A 15696-nucleotide genomic window follows, 5' to 3' on the forward strand; every position below is an offset into this window, starting at 1 on the left:
AAGCCATGCAGATACTGGAGGAATGGTGTTTAGGGAAGGGGAACAGCAAATGCAAAAGTCCTGAGGTGGAAATACGCTTGGTGTTTTGGGGGCCAACTCCACCATGACCGGAGTGAAGTGCATAAGAGGGAACATGCAAAGCCTTCCTCACAGGCCACTGTGAGGACCTGTTTTTTGTTGTTGTTGTTGTTGTTGTTGTTGCTGCTTTTTTTTTTTATTTTTTGAGAGTGAGATGAGAATCCATCAGAGAGGTTTGAAGCAGAGGTCTGTGACAGCTACCAGGTAGAGAATCATCTTCAGGGAAGATGATGTCTCCAAAGCAGGGAGACAAGTTATGAGGCCACTGCAATAACTTAGGTAAAAGATGATGGGGGCTTGGACCTGAGTGGCAGGAAAAGAGAAGCACTTAAAACAAAGCCTATGCCTGTAACTCCATGCAAAATAGAAACAGAAACCCAGAGCAGGACCAGCAGAAGAAGCAAGTCTGCCCACTGAGAAAGGTAAGCAGAGCTGTGACTGAACATCAGATGTGGCTCTGAGCTGTCAGACAGCTTAATGCATTGTCTGGGCTCAAGTCCTAAATCTTTGCACTTCTGTGTAATTCTAGGTCACTGTCTTTAGTAAATCTAGGTTATTTATTCCCAAATCTCTAAGATCAAAGTTCTAACCCATTTAACAAACACTGCCATCAAAAATACACCAAAAGCCTTGAAACTGAAGAATCTGACAATCCAAATCTTCCATTAAAACAGAGGATCTCCTATTGTTGTCCAATAAGTATTTATTAAGCACCTACTACCTACTACGTGTAGGGCATTGAATTTGGTGATTGAGATGAAAGCTTACAAAATTAGTTTTGTGGACAAAAACTGAAAAACCCTAGTTCCTAACTTCATTAATAAGGAAATTTTTTAAATTACCTTCCTATTTTGTGTTCCCCCCAAAATTCATTTGTTGAAGCTCTAACTCCTAGTGTGGCCGTATTTGGAGACGTGTCTTCTGAGGAAATAATTAAGGTTAAATGAGGTCATAAGTGCAGGGGGTCCTGATCCTAAAGGATTAATGGCTTTATAAGAAGAGACACCAGAGAGCTCACTCTCTCTCTGCAGGCACAACCCAAGGAAAGGCCATGTGGGCACATGGCAAGAAGACAGTTATCTGCAACCCAAGGGGACAGTCCTCACCAGACACCAACCCTGCTGGCACCTGAATCTTGGTCTTAGAATCTACGGAACTGCAAGAAAATTAATTTCTGCTGTTTAGACCACCCAATCTATGGTATTTTGTTATGTCACAGAGTATTGAATTCATACATAAATAAATATATATTTTATATATACGATATCGTATTTTATATATATACTTTATATATACACATATATGTGTGTGTATATATACATATATATGTATATATTTATCTATATATGTATATAAACTCTGCCTTCCCATTCTCCTAAGGGGAGGTAATAAAGGTTTCAGAGCCCAACAGTGAGCTATTATGGGCACCAGTTACTATAAATACCACTGTTCCTTGGTTCCCAACATTTTTTAAAACTTGACATTAAACCTATTTCAGCCTATATGAAAAGTCATTTTCTAGAATTTCTGATATCTCATTTAAACAATTGCTTTAACAAATATTTAAACAGAAACAGTGTTTTCAATCTGAGATACTTTACAAAACTCACCCTTCAGCACCTTCTGTCCTACCGTAACACTTTGGAAACACCAAATTATAGTCAAGCTATCTGTTCCGCACTATTTGGGCATGTGATGCACCTTTTAGAGTTTCTGAGTTAGTGGTGTAACTGAAACAGTCTTAGCATCTCGAGGGCCTCCTTGGCCCACCTCAGTAAGCGTATGGCTCCACGGAGTTGTCCAAGAACCAGTAAAGGTCACTATTTTACTTAGTAATGTCCAAAGTGCTTACTAAGGATCCACAGATCCTTACAAGATCTGTTCTCTTCCCTGCCTGCCCACACACTCTCTCCTTCCCTCCTCAGCCGCCCCTCACCCCACTCCACCCCAACCCTTTCCAGCCCCACTAGACTCACTTTTCCTCAAACATATGCAGCACTCCTGCATTGGGGCTTTTGCACTAGCTCAGCCCTCTACCAGGAAGTATCTCTGCCAGGAGGCCAAACGGCTCCCTCTTTCCAATCTTGGCTGAAATGTCATCTTCTTAGTAAGACCTACCCAGCTCCCTACTTACAATCGCACCCCACCTCTATATTCTGGAAGCTCCTTCCCCTGCTTAGTTTTTCCCACCACTCTCATCATCTACTAAAATAGATCACCCTGCAATTATTTCTCACGATTTTTGTCCACCCTCCCTCCACCAGCATATGAATCCTTCTCTGTTTTGTTTACTGCTTTATCCCTATTGCCTGGCATCCATTCTGCTAGATCAATACTTGTTGAATGGCAAATGGGGTCTAGAGCAAGAGAAACTAACAATTTGCTTTCACTGGACTGTAACTCATAACTGAACAAGCCATATCCCCACTGGGAGAGGAGTCGAATCCATGATTCTATATCATCCCAGAAAGCAACCATTTTCTCTCATAAATGTAGGCCACAGATCTTAGAAGATAAGGTTACTTAGAGGGTGATTCATTAACGTCAGTCCCTATCTTCAGGCAGGCAATGCCAAGATGCCTTTGGGCGATGAACTGCTCTATATGGAGAAAAGACTAAGGCTCAGAGAAGTCTGTCCTAGGAGCCCACACCAGGGCTCCCCACACTGTCCCCAAGATGGCAGTTAGAGGGCTCAAGTCAAATATCTCCAGACAGATTCTGTCCTAACAGGAGAACCCTTGAGTGTTTCAGGGAAGGTCTCCAGCACGTTCCCTCTGTGGAAGAACTTTGTATGTAGAGGAACCTGTGAATCAACCCACTGTGTACATCATCTGCCACCACCTGCCATACTTATCACTTCTCTCACTCTACTCCAGCCACACTGGCCTCCTTGCTCTTACCCCGCAACATCCAGCATCCTCCTCTCAAACTTTCCCTGCTTCCCCTGCCTGAAGTGCTGTTCCTCAGGGTATGCACAGGTGGGGTCACTCCTCCCACTTGAGGTGCTGCCCAGAAATCATTCCATCATACCCCACCCACTCTTTATAACCTACCACAGCCACCCCGAGCACACCCTGCCTTCTCACCTGGATTTATTATTATTTTTCTTTCATCATGCGTATCTCCACCTGTCATAGCCTGTCATTTCTTTTTTTTTTTTTTTTTTGTGAGACAGAGTCTTGCGCTGTCGCCCAGGCTGCGATGCAGTGGCGCAATCTCTGCTCACTGCAAGCTCCGCCTCCCAGGTTAACGCCATTCTCTTGCCTCAGCCTCCTGAGTAGCTGGGACTACAGGCGCCCGCCACCACGCCCGGCTAATTTTTTGTATTTTTAGTAGAGATGGGGTTTCACCATGTTAGCCTGGATGGTCTCGATCTCCTGACCTCGTGATCCACCCACCTCAGCCTCCCAAAGTGCTGAGATTACAGGCATGAGCCACCGCGCCCGGCCAGCCTGTCATTTCTTATCTGCTTATTTTATGTCTCCTTCCACTGCAATGTAAGTTCTACAACAGTCAAGGATTTTGTTTTTTTCCTATTATATTCCCACTCCCGAGAACAACACCCAGTACATAAAGGGGATTTAGTAAATACTTGTTGGATAAATGAATGAAAGAATGGTTAGTCCCTCTTTTTTGGTATTAAACTGTTCCTTGCTTTATTGATACAAATACTGCCTTCAAAACTGATTTATACAGTTACATATTTGAATTTTAAAATCTCAGCTGTATTATTTTGGATCACATATGTATGTATACAGTCATGTGTCACTTAATGACAAGAATGCATTCTAAGAAATGTGTCATAAGGCGATTTTGCCATTGTGTGGACATCATAGAGCATACTTATACAAGCCTGGATGGTATAGCCTACTACACACCTAAGCTATACGGTATGGCCTATTGCTCCTAGGCTACAAACCTGTACTGCATGTAACTGTACTGAATATTGTAGACAACTGTAACACCATGGTAAGTGTTTGTGTGTGTAAACATAGAAAAGGTACAGTAAAAGTATGATATTATAATCTTATCAACTACCATTGTAGATGTGGTCTGCTGTTGACCAAAAAGATCATTAAGCAGCACATGACTGTATGTATCCAAATATGTATTATCCAAGTATATCATACACATGCATATGCATGTGTATGATATACTTGGGTAATATTTTTATGTGGAATGATATTTTTTAAATACAATTTACCTAGAGATATCACTACAGTATAGTAATGGCCCCATCAAATTAGTTAACTTACCCAGGATTATTGATAAGAAGCTGGCAAGGCTGGAACTCAAGCCCAGGACTTTCTCATCCAGTGGTCCATGATGTTTCCACTAAACCATACATTCAAAAATGGTGCCATTCCTCCCATGTGTTGACAGCTACATATTCACCGTGCCTAATAGCCTACACAGTATCCTCTTATATAATTAAGCTTAATTTGCTTAGCTATTTCTACTTTTGTAAATTATGAGACTATGCCTTGAAAAAGATGTTAAACTGTATAGTCAAATCAATGTTTATAAACATTGATTGCTTTTTATAAAAAGCAACAAAAATTAATTGCTTCCTGTTGTTTTTCCTTCTCAGACAGACCCGAAAGATCACAGTAATAATAGATTAAAAACAAAATCAAACCCCTGTGCTCACCTGATCAGCCCTCGATACATAATGTATTCACACCATCTGTCGTGATCAGTGCTGTCGATATCCTAATAAAGAGCAGAGAGGAGAATGTTTAAAGCATAAAAAACAAAGCTCAATTCCACATTGCCAAAAACTATGTGAGCTACATGATAAATATCTCTTTGTACATGCTGTTTTCCTAGCTCCTACTGACCGTTTTTGGTCCAAATTATTTGCTCATTCTACATATATTTATTGAGCACCTACTATGCGCCCATCTAGCTTCTGTACTACATGCTGAGAAAACAAAGAGGAAGGAGGTCTGGAGAGTGACTTAGGTAAATAAACAATTACAAAACAACCCCTGACTTCTGGCAGCTTTCCAAGTCTCTCATCCCCAGCAGCACTGACCTCACCTTCATTGGTCATCCTGTACAGTGCTTTACACACACTAGCTACGCCATCATGCCACATATCTGTTTCTATGTCTCCATCCTTCCACACCTGCACAGAGGGACTCTTAATCACTTTTGGCCAACCTGGCACTTAGCATAAAACCTGGCGTTGAGCAGGTGCTCCATCTGTGTTTGTTAAATTGAATCATGGAAATAAGAACATTTGGGAGCAATCATGAGTCTCTTTGATATTGAGAGCTTGGGACCAGGGTTATTATTCATCAAAGAAAGAGAATAGAAAGATATTATTTTCTATCATGTGTTGGGAAAACTATAAATATGAGATGTTTATTCTGAAGACAGAAATCTCCATTTTCTCCTGTTTAAACATCTTATAAATAAAAGATATACCTGATTTTTCACCACTTCTGAATTTTACTATTAACATTTAATTAAAAACACGTTTAGATCACTAAAAGAATACATCACAATTTTATATAATTCTTTATTTTTTTCTTAAGCTTAGTGGTAGACACATGGATGTCTATTAATTAATCTTTATTGTTGTTTATAGTACACACATGCATATACCTTTTGTATACATAAAAATTATAACAAATTTTTAAAATTAAATTTAAAATGTTGATGAAGGAAATAAAGAAGCACTCTTCTGGTTTGTCTTGGGAAAATAGAAAACTTTAGTATTGGGAATAATAAACTAAATAAATAAATAATAAATAAATCTATTTAACTATTATTTTGTTTATTAGATTTTTTAAAGGTGCTGTAAGACTTGCAAAAAAATTTTAAAAATAAAGATGCTGTCAAGTTTTAAGACTGCAGAATTTAAATACTCATTTCTTTAAGAGAAAAATCTGTTCATCCAAGCATTAATGATTAAAACTCTTCTCCACATTAATAAACTTCCTCCTAGAGAAAGCAATATAAGAATCCACAACCAATTTTGACACCGCTTTTGATCATGACAGTGGAAACCAAGAGAGGATTAGATGGAAATCAAATCAAAGTCTTCTTCCTTAACACCATGTATCTCCCTCACACACACTCACGTGCACATGCACACACACAATATAAGAATGCCCTATTAGGATGCAATTTTTACATAGACTTGCCAAATTTCGTCTTGTCTAATATTCCTTTGTGCTTTATAGACCATGTACTTACGCGTTTCTCTTATTTGATTTTCAACATACAGCCAGACACACATAATATATGTCATGTAAGTCTGAGGGCTCTGCAGACGTTATCTTCTATTTCATCCTCAAACAACCCTATGATTTCATAGATACCGCTCTCACCACTTTGCAGATGTGGAACTTGAGGCCCAGAAAGGCTAAGTAACTTGCCCCAAGGTCACACAGCTGGTAAATGCAGCATCATCTAGGCTAGTAAATAATGACAGACCATGAGAAGAGAGAGAGGTCCAGCACCACGGCCCAGACACCTGTGTGGGGCTATCTTAGACCCTCCTGCCATAAGTAAGCCATCAGCTGACTGCACAGGAGAACCCAGGCAAGAACAGAAAACCACCCAGTCAACCCAAAGAATCATGAGAATATTCAGTTATTACTGTTTTAAGCCACTACGTTTTGAGGTGGTTTATTGCACAGTGATTAATAACTGATACAGTCTCTGTGATTACACACTTTCCAGGTTTTCCTCTTCTGAACTCTCCTTACTCCCTTTCCTGAAATAATCTGTCTTCTCTTCCTTCACCTACACCCCCATGATAGCCACATTCAATGTGGCCTCATCGGGGCTTTATTTGGTCTTCCTTTTGCACTGCTCTAATTCTAGCACTCTAATTTGCACTTCTCTAATTACTAGCAATATCACCCACTTCCATGGCTTCAGCGCTTCCCTACATGGTGGCCACTCCTTAGTCTATAACTCTAGTTGTTCTCACTGCCCTTCTGGATTCCAAATCTGTATATGCATCTGCATATTGGACATCTCCATTAATGTCCCACAGATGCCTCAAACTCAGCCCAAAACTGAACTCATCTTCTTTGTAAAACATTTCTTCCTTTTGTATTCTCTATAAAAATAAATGTCAGTATCATAATCCCTCTGACCAGACCCAGAAATCAAGGATCCATCTGTGGCTCCAGGGCTAAGTTATACAAGGCAATACAGGCTTTTCCTTGTTCTCTTCGGATACTCACCATTGGAAATCACCTGCAAGGCAGAGAGGAAGCCCAAGTAGCCCATGGTGTGGAACCCGGGTCCCCAGCCCAAAGCACCAATTTGCCGCCTGTGAATCATCTACTGAGTAGGTCCTCCAGTCCCTAGTTGAGCCTCCTAGCTGATCCTGCACGGAGCAGACATGAGCTATCCCCATTGAGCCCCGTCCAAACTCCAGATTCGTTAGCAAATAGATGACTGCTGTTGTTTTAACACTCTAATTTCTGCCTACCCAAAAAATGCAGAGACTAACTCATCTTCCTAATATCTGCCTTGCCCTTCTTCCAAAATTATGGTATTTTAGCTGTGAATATGGCCATCAGGACTAAACATTCCACCTCTCAGCTTTCTGTACAGCAAGGTATGGCCATTAGACTAAATTTCTGTCAGTGAAATATAAGTAGAAGTGTTAGAGATCAGTTTCTGGGACTTGCCTTTAGAGGGACTGGCATATGCTCTTGGCCCCTTCTTTATCCCTTCCTCTATCCTGCTAACTAGAACCTGAAGGCTGCTGGTTTGGGAATAGAGGCCTTGTCAAATGGAACCACAAGATAGAACACAGATTCCAAACATCACAGAGTGCCATTCCAGTGCTGATTCACCTGCCCACACTTTTACATAAAGAAATACACTCTCTGTTATTTTCTGTCACATGCAGAAAACTCTCATCATGCCATTCTCTTTCACCTGTCTTCCAAACTCTGTAAATAATGTTACACCCTAAGAAGAGTTAAAGTAGTAAAATCAACATAAGATGGATAAGCTTTTTTCCCTGCAGATATTATCTCAAGACATGAAGCTGAAAACAGAATGAAAGGGACAAAGACATCTGCATAGGGCATAACTAAACATAACAATCATATTTCTCATTCTAAATTAATTCATTTGGCATTATAGTATATATATGTATATCAGTCTCCTGAGAATTTGATTTGTGTGGCAGTTCCCCAGAACATGATTATATTCTGGTACACTGACAAATTCAAGTGTTTTAGACCTGAAAAGTCAGAGTAATTCAGTGTCATTTGCTGTGGCCCTGTTGGCTAATTAGCCATTCTTTCTATGTGGCATTTCATTTTGTGTTGTACTCTCAATTCTTTTTTTATTTTTATTTATTTATTATTTATTTATTTATTTATTTATTTATTTATTTATTTATTTATTTTATATTTTTTTTGAGACAGAGTCTCGCTCTGTAACCCAGGCTGGAGTGTAGTGGTGCAATCTCGGCTCACTGCAAGCTCCACCTCCTGGGTTCACGCCATTCTCCTGCCTCAGCCTCCCGAGTAGCTAGGACTACAAGCACCTGCCACCACGCCCGGCTAATTTTTTGTATTTTTAGTAGAGACGGGGTTTCTCCATGTTAGCCAGGATGGTCTCGATCTCCTGACCTCGTGATCTGCCCACCTCAGCCTCCCAAAGTGCTGGGATTACAGGAGTGAGCCACTGCACCCAGCCCCATAATTAACTTTCATAATGTGGCAGATTGTGTTTTCTAAACATGGCTACAACAAAATCTCACTTTCCATTAGTATTCTTATCATGTGGTTTTGATATTCCTCCCATCAAGAGTTCAATGTGGTCAGACTTGTGATGACAGTGGAAGTAACAGCATATGACTTACAAGGCTGTGCCACACAAAGCAATACAGACTTTTTCTGGTTCTCTTGGGATATTCACTATTGGAAGCCAGCACCATGCAGGGAGCAAGCCCAAGTAGCCCATGGCGAGGAACCAGGGTCCCAAGCCTAAAGCACAACTTGCGACCTATAAATCATCTATGAAGTAGATCCTCCAGTCCTTGGTTGAGCCACCTAGCTGACCCTGCATGCAACAGAGATGAGCTACCCGCATTGAGCCATGTCCACATTGCAGATTCATGAGCAAATAGATGATCGCTGTTGTTTTAAGCTTGCATGTTTTGTGGTGATTTTCTAGGCAGCAGTAGATACTCAGACTGCATATTAAATTGTTAGGTGAGGTTGGTTTCTTTAAAAACATGAAAGAAAAAAGTGTTTTACTTAATAAATTAGAAATGCTATTAAGATTATGTTACCTTCACATCGCCATGTTCAGTGAGCTGTAGATAATCTCTGGAGCCAGGTGCTGAAGTGATATATCCCAGAAATATCACTTGATTAGAGCTACTTTTCAGTAGTTTTGAAACAGCAATACCCTGCAGTTTCCTGTCGAGGTCATCTCTAAAAAATGTAAAAATATGGCCCTTTATTGTATTTGTGAAACAAACTTTAAAGTCTTAGGTACCTAAGTTGCCAAAGATTATCTGCATATAGGGAACAAGCCCAGAGTCATTCCTACTCGGGCAACTGTCTTAACATTATACAAATGAACAAGACCTAGATACAGCACTTCGAATGAATAGGCTGACAGTCATTTGGCTAAGAACATGACCTTTCTTCACAAATCATATGGAGTCAAGTCAATTTAAAGATCTACTCTAAATACAGCATTTGTTCAACTTTTCATCAGAAGAAATTAAATCGCTAATGTGATAACTCACCATCAGTATTACAGCTAAAGAATTAGTAGTTTAAAAAAGTAAAAAGAGCCAGGAATACTGGCAAGATGAAGAATCCTGACATTCACAGAGCCCATCAGGCTTATGTAACCTAAGCTCCTTCAGCTGAACACTTTTTTTTTTTTTTTTTTGAGACAGAGTCTCACACTGTCACCCGGGCTGGAGTGCAATGGCACAATCTCGGCTCACTGGAACCTCCACCTCCCAGATTCATGCAATTCTCCTGCCTCAGCCTCCTGAGTAGCTGGCATGACAGGTGCACACCACCACGCCCGACTTAATTTTTGTATTTTTAGTAGAGACAGAGTTTTGCATGTTGGGCAGGCTGGTCTTTAACTCCTGGCCTCAAGCAATCCACCCACCTTGTTTCCCAAAGTGCTGGGATTACAGGCATGAGCCACTGTGCCCGGCCCAACTGAACACTTTCTGAAAGCCTCCATGGCTCTCCTGCTCAAACACCGGCTGAACATGGTGTTTTATTATGCTAAGCACTGTAAACCTATAACTGAGATACTTAGGTGGGTACATCAAGCTTCTGGGGAGTTTAGAGTCAGTCCGTTTGGGGGAAAATAGAACATCATATTTTATATGATCCAGCCAGGAAAACAGAAACACCCTAGATGTTTCAAACAAAGTGAATTTAATATAGGGAATTGGTTAGCTAGGTGATGGGAAGCCAGATAGGAGTCAATGAGGCAATCAGAGATTAACAACAATAAGAAACCAGTACCACCTCTACAGCTACAGGGAAAACAAGAGGAGGTGATATTATCAGAGTCCAGAAGCCAGCACTGACTAGTGGGAGATGTAGCAATGGAGGAGGCTTCCCAGAGGAGCTGGGACCATACAAAGAAGAGCTGTAGCCACAGAAGAGACTCAGCTCCTCCCAGAGACACCAAAGGAAGCAGAGAGAGAAGGAGAGAAATACACTCACTCCTCTACTCCCTCCAACCTTGCACTAGTGCCTCCCATTGGCCAAACCTACCCAGAAGCCAGAAGGCAAGGGACTGTGGGAAATGCAGTTCTCTGCAATGCATAGCTGAGAGTAAGAGCAAGGAATGGAGCTCAGAACAGAGAGGCAGTAGTCAAACACAGGCATTTACATAGGAAGGTAGCTAATACATGAGTGTTAAGGGGGAGAATGACAAAGAAAAATAGAAGATCACCAAGCACTGAGAAGACTGGCGAAACCTTGTTGAGTTAGGATCTCAAGACAGGACTGAGTTGGATAAAAATAGCTGAGGGCTATTAAAAGATGTCTCAAGAAATAAAAGAGTGAAAAGAACGGCCATTTGTTAAACCCCTTTGCTACTGAATTCTCACAACAGAAGGCAGGCGGTAGCTCTATTTTTGAATGAGGCTAATATGCCTATGGTTATTCTTCATCTCCCCAGCCCACATTCATCCTCTGTCTTTCTCTGTGCCCTGGGAGGCTGACCCCTGCAGATTTCATCTCCTGGAGATCCTTCTCTGCTGGTTTCCAGTTAGGTTTGGCCAATTGGAGGCACCCATGGGAGATTAAAAGGTGGGAGAAGAGCAACATTCAGGGATTCCTTCCCCAGTCCCTCTGGCAGTAGCTGCACTCTATGCCAGGTGGTCCCTTGTCCTGGTTCTGGGTCTCACTGGGCTCTGGGAACACTGTTTTCTCAGCCTGTTCCTTCAGCCGTAAGGCAGGTAATGATTCCCCACTGTTACTAGCATCTGAGTGCTTCAGCCTCTCTTATTTGTTCCATAGGTCCCTCCAGCATCTTGTTAAGTAGTTCTTTCATTAGGTCTGCAGGGAATTCTGTTCCTTCTGATACCTACAACAAGGATTCAAATCCAGGTCTAGAAAATTCCAAAGCTACTGAATCACAGGCAGTGTTTTCAATCCAATATATTTTAGTAACATCTAACTGGAAGTAATCTGTGAATTTGGTTTTACATTTTCTCAGGAGATAAATCTTACCCAGTGAGAGTAATAAAAGCAAAAAGTATATGTATGTGTATAAGGAAAGAGGGCAAGACAGAAAGAGAGAGAGCTCACATATGCTTTATGTTTTCTTATCTGTTAATATTTTGTCAGTCCAATAACCCTATAAAGTAAGCGGGAAAAGAGAATTTTATCCCATTTCCAGAGACACGAGAACTGGAACTTACCAAGGTTAACCTGCAACGGTCACATAGTGTCAGACTATGGATTCTGTGTTCTCTCCTCTTTGTATATGATGCATGTTATAGATTTCTTTAAATGGTGATTAGTGGCTCAGTTAATTACCTAAAATAATATCAATTTTCATTATGGTGTTTGCCTGAGAAACTTCTAAAAAATGCTGCTATTTCCTACTTAGTGGTGGTAAAAGACATATTTGTGCAGTCAGTACTTTTAGAAATCTTGTTGAATCAGCTAATAACATGCACAAGCATTAGGAATTATTCATTCCTAATAGGATTTTCACATTTATATGCCATAACCACTGGAAAACGAAATCTCTAAGTATTTATTCACAGTAAGAATTTGTGTATCTAGTACTGTAGAAAACAAAGACAAATAAAACATGTCGTGATCACGTCACAAATTATTCAAGGTGTTAACTTTCCTATGTCGCTTGTTGGGAGGCTACAGTGTCCCGGACAGTACTTCTGGGGAGTGGCTCAGAGCAGTGGTTCCTAAAGCAAGGACTGAGTCTAGCTGTGTGCTTGGGACATGTCAGATGCTTGATTCATGTTTGACAAATGAATTATTTTTTAAGCTGCCCAATATACCTTATATTCATAGTTGTCTGATTTGGTTTAGTAATGGCCAGTGTTAATTGAGCACTTACTACATTCATGTACTTTGCATGAGGTAATATGGGCACAAGAACCCCATGGAATAGGTAGGACTATTGCACCTGATTTACAGATGAGAAAACTAAAGCTCAAGGTAGCTAAGAAACTCAGCAAAGGATACACAGCTAGCTAATGAATTAGGATTCTAACCGGATTGTCTGATTCCAGGTTCTGGAATCCCATGCTCTTAATCATTAAACTACACTGCCTTCATCCCTGGAGTTATGTATCATCAGTAAGTGTTCACTATTATTGTTACTGCTATTGTTGTCATTATTATTGAATCAAATGAGCAAGACAGCAAGTAAAGGATATGGTGTTATCCAGAGAGCTTTAAGTAGGTGGTTAACAGAAAGTGAGAAAAGGCAATCCTTCCCTCCTCTTTTCCAAGCGCATTCCTAGGGCTCTCTTTTAGCTTTCTCTTCCTTTTCAAACCTATTCTTTACATTTTGGGATATATTGGAGAGAGTTAAAGGGGATGGGGAAAAAGGCAAAGGAAAAAAGGGAAGGAGTTCAACCGTTTCTTAGGTTGAGAACTTGCAACCTTTAAACATGAAAGTACCTATGTTTTTTTAAAGATAAACCCAATGTTAAGTACAACATAAGGTCATGGGAATGATTTCTGAATGCCTGTACTTGCTACATGAAAACCACTGGGAAAAAAAGAAAGCATTTCTTCAAAGAGCTTTTTTAAGAGATATGAACCATCTATATCATCCATCCTCCAAACACTCTTCTTATTTCTAAGGAGGTAAGCAAGAGCCTGGTTCATAAATGGTTCATATTAATTATATTTGGATGGTTTCTTTATATTATTTATGATCTGACTTATTTAAGAAAATATTCAAATATGCTTTCACAGATTCACATAAGTGTTAGAAACAGTGAGGTAACCAGGGAAATAAGAGTGGCAGACACACCAATTTGTTTAAATAAAACGTATAGTACGACAACGTTGTTTTCCTAAAGTATGTCACTTTAAAGTCCTGTGGCCTCTTGTGTCATTAATGCAGGCAAAGCTTGCATGTGAATGTCATAGCTCATAGCTCTTTATATTCATGTTTAAATTATTGTGGTTTAGTATGGTCGAGTATAAGTTACATACTTTTAAGTTTGCTTTTACAATATATTGCTGGGATTATTCATGATTTATTCAGTACTATCCCCAGTTGTAAATGTTATTCTTTGGGGATAAAACTCATTCCCCACTCTTCATGTTGCTTGTAGAGGGACTTCCTTAGAAAACCATCACTGGCCTCTCTCCCCATTCTTTACTTTTTGGGAGGACTTTTCTAATTCAATAGTCTTGAAATTAACTTCATGTGCTTGTCTCAAATCCTTCTTTTCTACTCTCCTTGGAAGCTGCCAGTTTGCAGACAGGCTGTTTTCCGTCCTCTTCTTTCCATCAAGGAGAGAGCTTGCCAGGGCAAGCAGGGTAGGCCCACCATTTAGGGGGAGTCAGGTTCGTGTATATTTTGGTATGTATTCACAAGTCCATATGGGCACTTAAGCCAGGTTGTCCAAATAGGCTTATCAGTATTCAAAGTGATATTTTGATCTCCCTCTTCCAGATTCCTCTGCCTATCTGTTGTTTGTGAAAACATGAGGGAGAGAAGAGATGTCATTTAATAACCTCAAATCCCAACAGTGCTTCCATTTGTAGCAGTAATCCTGTAGGAAAAGGGGATTTCTTTTTCTGTCGTCTGGTTTATTGTGTGGTTGCAAGCACTTGCAACCCTGGGTTTGGGGCTGCCTATGCCCTGGCTGTGTGCTTGCTCCTGGTTGGATGGGTTGTCTGACCTCTCTCAGCGTAGTTTCTTTACCTGCAAAATGGGGCTCTAATAGTGCTTACCTTACACAGAGTGAAGAGCAAACACAGTAATGCACTTTGGACAGCCCCTGCACAGGGAATTGACTGTACAGCTCAGTAAATGCAGACTAACACGGCCTGTCCCTACACCAGCACTAACGGCTGCCTGCATCTTAAATGCTTCTGTCTGATTTTTAAAACTAGCAACAGAGGGAGAAATACTTTGGGAGGTAAAAAAGAAGAAAATGAGAAAGGTGATTTCATAGAAATCAAAGTACATTGTTAATAACATTTCTTGGCATTTGTGTCATATTAGGTAGGCCAAAGAAACCCACTCGTGGTTCCCAAAGTGTGTCACGACAAAATCCACCAGCTTGCCCGAAATGTTAACGGTCAATGTGATGGCTGGTGCGATCTCGCCCTCTGGTGACGGAAGAAGGTGATGCTCAGATTTCACAATTGGGTATCTTGACAAAGCCATAATCCTGTATTGGAATGAAAAGAGACATGGGCATCACTGTCAGTCCCACTCTACCATGCACTGGGACTAAACAAATGCATTAAAAAGGGATGTGTCCCACTGCACGCATCCCACCAAGGGACATTCAAAGCAATGTGGCAGAGATTTATATGGTAGTCCACTTGTCAGATCATTTCATATGCTAGTTAGCACGTCTCCCTGTGTCACTAAGGAAACACCATCAACTCTGTTTTAATAAGTGCTATGGACACATGAAAAGGGCAGCATTAGTAATACAAAAAACCCATTGTATTTGCAGTTACTCCGGCAACACATTTGCATAAACAATTCTAATATTAATCAACACATATGGCAAGGTACAATCTTGCCAGCTAGGACATGGAGTAACAACTTACAAAATTAGAAACGAAAAACTGTCCTATAGGCATATGAAAAGGCATTCCACCTCACTCTAAGCCACAGAGCTCAGTCCTTAGCAGGCTTCTCTTCCCTAGCTAGACGCATTCTCTGTCACCTTCATGGAGTCTCTGAGACAGGTCTATGTCTATATGATGATAGCTGAAGGTACATCTCCAGCCTGGCCTGTCCTTCTCAGCCCTCCAGGCCATACCCAACTGCCTACTGGGCATGACTTGACTGTCTTGGGGTATCTCACACTTAGCACAAACCTAAAGCTCTCCTGATGGTTCCCATTCCATTAAAGGGTATCATCTCTTAGCAGGTACTCAGGTCAAAAACCTAGACATCACC

General features: G+C 40.7%; 1 protein-coding gene across 1 annotated transcript in view; it reads right to left on the reverse strand.

Annotated features, from left to right (window-relative positions):
• Nucleotides 1-15696, reverse strand: part of CWH43 (cell wall biogenesis 43 C-terminal homolog) — a 79930-nt gene that overhangs the window by 18577 nt on the left and 45657 nt on the right. Inside the window, exons 12-14 of the mRNA XM_032135682.2 lie at nucleotides 14801-14950; nucleotides 9362-9506; nucleotides 4730-4791 (exon numbers count right to left, since the gene is read on the reverse strand). Of these exons, the coding sequence (XP_031991573.1) occupies nucleotides 4730-4791; nucleotides 9362-9506; nucleotides 14801-14950 (357 nt within the window). The remainder of the gene's footprint in view (nucleotides 1-4729; nucleotides 4792-9361; nucleotides 9507-14800; nucleotides 14951-15696) is intronic.

This window comes from Hylobates moloch, unplaced genomic scaffold (genome assembly GCF_009828535.3).
Source record: "Hylobates moloch isolate HMO894 unplaced genomic scaffold, HMol_V3 SCAFFOLD_17, whole genome shotgun sequence".
Classification (NCBI taxonomy): domain Eukaryota; kingdom Metazoa; phylum Chordata; class Mammalia; order Primates; family Hylobatidae; genus Hylobates; species Hylobates moloch.